A 6,570-nucleotide genomic window follows, 5' to 3' on the forward strand; every position below is an offset into this window, starting at 1 on the left:
CCTTGGACTTCCCACAGGTCAGGGAACCCTGATGGCTCTTCAAGCTGATGAGGGAGAGGGACTTGATCGGGGGAGGAGGGGGGAGGAAATGGGAGGCGCTGGCGGGGAGGAGGCAGAAATCCTCAATAAATAAATAAATTTTAAAAAAAAAGAAAAGAAACTTCTTATGCACCAGATAGAGCATTCTGAGTAAGACACAAAAAGTGGCCTTATTTCTATTATTTTATTGTAATAGGAATGCAGTCAAAGTTTGTTAAGACTAGTGTCTTGCTAGCAAGTAATATTTACTAATGCCTACAGTGGTGATATGAACAACTAGAAAAGTGTGAAATGTAACTGATGAGTCAGGTTGGCTAGTTGCAAGAGAACATGACATGTTTATACATCATGTATTATGTACTGTCAGGAGTATGATCAAGACAGTAATGTAAAAGTTGAAGAAGGCGTGTTTTCATTTTTATTGTGCTGTGATATAACCATCAAATGAAGACCTTGATAACATTATTGTTGATTTTTGAGGTTATTTAATTGCAAGAAGTAGACTACAAAATTGCTGTATTAAAAAGCTACTAGTAGGAGCTAGAGAGGAGGCTCAGTGGTTAAGGGCACCTATTGCTCTTGCAGCAGACCCAGGTTCTATTCACAGGTGATCTGATACACTCCTCTATCATCGGCAAGCACATTCACTTATGTGGTGCACATAAATTCATGATAGCAAATACATGTGCATATTAAAAACATAAATAAATAAAAACTGTAAAAGTGGGATTAATAAAATAGTTTGACACTGAAGAATGAGTGAAGTTCTTATAGAGAGATGATTAAGTTTAAAATCAATTTTAATTCTTTGACTTGGTAGATATGTATAAATGTCTGTTGTGAACCTAGCTGGTATTGCATGAACAAGTAAAGGGAAATGTGAATATTAAATCATTTAAATCATATGTATGAACAAGAATAATCTGTGTATTGTTGAAATATTGCTAGTGACACAAGGATTTGGGAGCCATTTAGATTTTAATATGAAATCATCTCAAGTTTTTACTTTGTACTTCAGATTTGCCAATGTGTTATTTTCCTTTAAAATTCTAAATTATCTCTTAGATAGGTTTACAGAGAAGGGAATGTAATTTGTATTTTTAATGGTAAAAAATCATTCTCATTTTATTCATACTTGGTTGTAATCATTTCTTTCTTAATGGAACAATTTTCTGATAATTTACTCTTAAGTTTCATCTATGATAAAATGTAGAATATATGAAAGGTTGACACCACCAATGACTCATAAAACTGTTCTGATAGCTATAGATTATTTTCAGATTTATTACTATACATTAGAGGTTTCCTGATGGGTTGCCCTGAAAGCAGTTAATATTCAGTTTTATGTGGCTTTATAATGCAAAATAGATTGGTGCAAACAGAATTTGAAATAAATGCCTTTAATATAGTAATTACTTTTATTTAAAAAGCTCCAGAAGGTTTTAAAAAATACTATAGATAAAGTACGTTTGTCCTTTTTCACCTTTATATTGACAACCAACTAAGAAATCCAAATACTTGGTACATGTTTAAATTTTACAATGCTTCATAGACTATTAAACATAGAACATCCTTGTGGGGACAAGAAATCGAATTTGCTCTTGAGAAGGTTTCCAACTAATTGATTTGTAGGACATGGTAACATCCTCTTGCCGACAAGCTTACAAAACAAACCCTCCAGCAGAATTGAGAAGGAGCTTTCTCACTGACGTGAAAGTTGTCTCTCTGTCTTGTAGCCTTTGGATGTGGGCATAGCAAGTTCGTGGAGCAGCTTTCACTGTGAGCCTTTCGATTTCTCCCTCTCGATGGAACTGTACATGGGAGCATGTTGTTTAAACTTTTTTTTTTTTTTCAAGTTAAAGGACTTGGGGTTTCATTTTTGTTTTGTCGTTCTTGGTGGCTTACAGGAACTCCAGGATGGCATTGGACAGCGGCAAATTGTTGCCAAAACACTGAATACAACTGGAGAAGAAATAATTCAACAGTCTTCAAAAACAGATGCCAATATTCTCCAGGAGAAATTAGGAAGCTTGAGTCTGCGGTGGCACGAGATCTGCACACAGCTGTCTGAAAGGAAGAAGAGGTAGGGAGCAGGGGGGTTTAGCAGAACGAAACTGTCCTTTCTAACATGTCATTTCAGAAGATATTAGAAACTGGGTCAAGAAGTCCATGAAGTTAATCAATAGCAACAAAGATTGGGTTTTTTGTTGTTGTTGTTGTTTTGTTTTGTTTCTCTTAGGGAGTAAGATGCATACAGTTGCTCTCTGTTTCTTTTCAGTTGTTTTAAACTTCCAAGCTTGAGTTTTAAAATAAATCACACAGCTATCCTCTTCCCTCATCTTCTCCTCCCCACTTCTCTGGTCCCCTCGAGGCCCTCTGAATGTGGGTGACTTTTGTGTGACTGGGTCAGTCTGTGGGGCCACTGGCAGTGGCACCAGGATTTATCTCTCATGCTTGAACTGGCTTTTTGAAGCTGGTTCTCTTTGATGGGATGCTTTGTTTAGCCTAGATATGCAAGGGGGGGGTTGCCTCAAAAAGACTTTGTTGACACCCAATGGGAGGCCTATTATTCTCTGAGGAGTGGATGGGCAGTAGGGATGGGGAAGGCAGGGTGGAGCAAGAGGAGGTGGGAGTAGGAACTAAGATTGGTATGTAAAATGAAAAAAAGAATGTTTTAAAATTTAAAAAGAATTAAAAATCACACAGGATCGCCTAACGTGAAAATCGTCAGTGTATTCCAACATTAGCAAGCTGAATTTCAAGTATTTTTTATCCAAAAATGATGGTGAAAAGGGGCAATTATAAATAAGTATTCTGTAGGAAAGATGGGTAGTTGATGAAATTTTAACAGCAATGCCCAGGAATTTACTGTAAAAATGATGGTATTGTTTAATATTTGTTCAATTACATTTACTACTACAATTTTGAAAAGCTACTTAGGTCAAATATCTTCAAATTTAAAAGAAAACTAAAACATAGAAAAAATAGTTGTATTCAATCACCATTTAACTTCCCCTTAGAATCTATTGAGTACACTGGAAGACAAATGTGTGCTCTTGGAATTGGAGTGCATAGAAACTTTATACATTAGATTTGGAATTCTTATTCCAGTTATGGATGTTAGTGGTTATTATTGCATAAAGAAGAACCTTGCCTTTATTTATCAAATAAGACTATCATGATAAATAGTGAAAACTCAGTTCTATGGCTGAGTCATTACATCCTACACATGATCTGCCTAATATAAAGACATGTATAATAATACAGACACAAAAGTTCTCATGCATACATTATATATACACAAAAGTTGCCAAAGATAAAGAATAATATCATGATCTGAATACATTTTAATTAATCTTTATTTTAAATTGTTTTTTATATTGAGATGAAGTAAAGACCCCCAAACCAATTTCTAAATAAATTTCTTGGGTAGTTCTATCCTTTTTTCTATGCTTGAAATCTTGGTATTAATCATACAACCATTCTATTAATTAAATATACTAATATGTTGATATGCCAACAGTTTTAAATCCGTATAAGTGTCACTCCTGATGTGGACTCAACATGGTAAAAATAAGATGGTAAAAAATGGGTAGATTAATGATACTGGCACGAAATATTGTAAGATAGATTTTTTTGAAGACCTTATATCGATAATTAAATTTTTCTGAAGATTGTTTTTATATCAATTTTTGTTCTTGTTTTTATGAATAATAGTGTTTGAACAAACCATATTCTCATTTTTCTGATGAATGTGAACCTGAGTGACTAAAATCTTATCTAGTTTGACTTCGAAAAGGAAGCTGTAATTTATAAATAATTACTGGAGCATTATATCTGTTCCCCAAAAAAGGTTTGAAATTTTATATTCATCTAATATTATAGAAATATTTTGTATTGACTTTGTTGTAAATATTATCCAAATTGTAGATTAATGACACAGCTATGGATGTAGCAAGAATTGATTAGAAAGGCTTCTCTTATGTATTTTAACCTATATTACATACTGTACTTTTGTCCTTTAAAAAATCAAGATCAGCTTTCGTAAAGTTTTAAAAACTTGACTATTATAGCTGTCTATTTCATATCACATGTTTCCAAAATAAAAGTTTTCATGTTCATATATCCAGTCAGATCAGTTTTGTGTCAGGGTTTCTTGAATTTTTTTATATCAGTTAAGTTTTGTGAAATGAAATATTTTTCCAACTGTTCAAAGTGACAGGTTCTTCCAGTTCAATCACTGTTACTTCAAAATACACATTAGCAAATGTACAAATAAAGTAATACTTCAACAATAATATGTTAAGATGGAATTTAAAGGGACTGCAATCATGAAACTATTGTTCATCAATAGCCCATTTTTAGTACAACACCAAAGGAAGTAAAGAGGAAGTTATTTATACCACAGAAACAAAATAAGATGTCTCTGCCATATAATTTTTTTATTTGTAATGACCTATAAATCAGAAATACTGAACAGTCCTTAGTCCAGAATATATATGAAGAAAGTAATTTTAAACATAATTAAACATAATTATTTAAATCCTTACTGATAAAAAAATTTAAGGCCTTCCTCTTCGATAACACAACGTATCTGAAATAATTGTAGTTGAATTCCTGATGCATTTTGCAGTATTGACTTAGTGTTAGGAATCGTGGATTTAACTGGATTGTCAAGGGGACTCATGGAATATGCATATATATTCTGAATTTTCAGGTTTCCAACTATTTCATTTTTAAAAAACAATAGACAAAAATTGTAACATGATTCCAAATCTCTTATCCATGTATACAGTCCTTTAAATGTGTATAGCTAATTTATATAAAATAGCATTAAAAACCTTCTCACGCATTCACATTCTACACACAGGATTGCTTCAGCCTCACCTTCAGTCTGATAACTGTATATTTGAAATCCTCCTGTTTCTCATTCCTAGTTTTGACATAGACTTCATCTAGTTCAGCATTTTCAAACTGAATGCCCAGAGCCTAGATGAAGCTAGAATGAATACATTTTTCCCAGGAGCCTTATTTTGAAAGATTTAACATTTAAATATTGAGATCACCCATACTTTTCTAAAAATAAGAATTCCTGTTTGCTTGGTTTTTTTTTTTTAAATTAAATCCAGCTACTAGGCAGGATTTCTTATGTTCTCTCTTGACACGATCCATTTTGACTAACTGATGTTTCAGATCAACTAGTCAAAGTGTTATTTCTCTTCTATTCCAGGAATTACCTGTAAGTTGCAAAAAATTGAGAATCTAACAAACTACAGTACTTTCATGGCCTTTCTAGGAAATGCATATATATATATATCTGTGTGTGTGTGTGTGTGTGTGTGTGTAAATGTTTCAAAATGACTGCTTTTGGTAAGCAAGCATCATCATCATTTTGCCATATCTGTACCTCTTCACTCATATTCAGTAATAGTTTTCCCATCGACAGTTATTTACCTTAGCTATACCTCATATAGACCTCTGTGTAGCACAAGTTCTAATAGGTCTTAATAATAAAAGCCCCAATCAGATATTGGAGAAAATGCTGAGAGATCAAGAAGACAAAGGAGACAAACCACAACCACTATAATTACTCCATTTCCCAGCCAAAAAAAGAGACTGTGTTTCTATTTTCTCTTGCTTTATCACCTCCTCTCTCTGCCCAGTCATATTGCTTCCTGTCTGTCTGTACAGACCTCCAGACTTCTGTGGTTAGCTAGTGGCTAGCCTTGCCCTCTAGTCTTCAAGCAGATATCTTTGTAAAAAAGATATCAACATAGTTCCACTTTTGGTCTTAAACTTAAAAAAGAAAATTGTAATTAATATAAGAAAAAATGTGTAACAAGTACAATAGCTATATATAATATATACAGGCACTGAATACATCAACAATTTTTAGTACATTTGTACTTGACAAATTCAGAGAAAATACTCCATATCTATCTGTCTTATCTTGCTGAGTTCAAAAGTTTTACCTAATTCATTTTCTAGCTTGCGTTACCAAAACTATCCTTTTATGTCTCTCAAACTTATATCCTTTACATTTCTTTAGTGAATTTCTTTTTTGAGTTTAGTAAAAAAGGAAAACTATAACTATTTAGTCTTTGACTCCCTCAGGAGACCCAAAGAGAAAACAATAATAACTGAGGAAGCAAGAAGTACAAACAAGTGACTTCCAAAAAATGTGAGAAATGACAGAAACAGCTGGCTGCCTGGAAAATCACCCAAGGTTTTTCTGCCATATCGGTTCATCGGGTCATCCATCTTCAGTCTATAGGCCTAGTATATCTAACAGACTTTTCTGTGAATCAGTATATTTTTAAGGGTTGTCCTATCTTATCTTGGCAAAGTTTGGCAGTCACTTTCTTTTGTGTCCTGCTTCTCCGATTTGTATAACATAAATACTGTCAGCAGTCAAGGCAAGAACATTTACTTACCAAGTAGCTAACCTTTGCCACAAAAATAGCAAACTCCACTCGCAGTTTCTTCAATGTCCATCATCTTCTCTGAAGAATATCCCTGTCTCGAAAAACC

The 6,570-nt window shown here is 33.5% G+C and overlaps 1 protein-coding gene across 1 annotated transcript in view; it reads left to right on the forward strand.

Moving 5' to 3' along the window:
- Dmd (dystrophin) overlaps positions 1–6,570 on the forward strand; it is a 1,456,297-nt gene that overhangs the window by 591,754 nt on the left and 857,973 nt on the right. Inside the window, exon 32 of the mRNA XM_026777353.1 lies at positions 1,947–2,122. Within this exon, the coding sequence (XP_026633154.1) occupies positions 1,947–2,122 (176 nt within the window). The remainder of the gene's footprint in view (positions 1–1,946; positions 2,123–6,570) is intronic.

This window comes from Microtus ochrogaster, unplaced genomic scaffold (genome assembly GCF_000317375.1).
Source record: "Microtus ochrogaster isolate Prairie Vole_2 unplaced genomic scaffold, MicOch1.0 UNK58, whole genome shotgun sequence".
NCBI lineage: Eukaryota > Metazoa > Chordata > Mammalia > Rodentia > Cricetidae > Microtus > Microtus ochrogaster.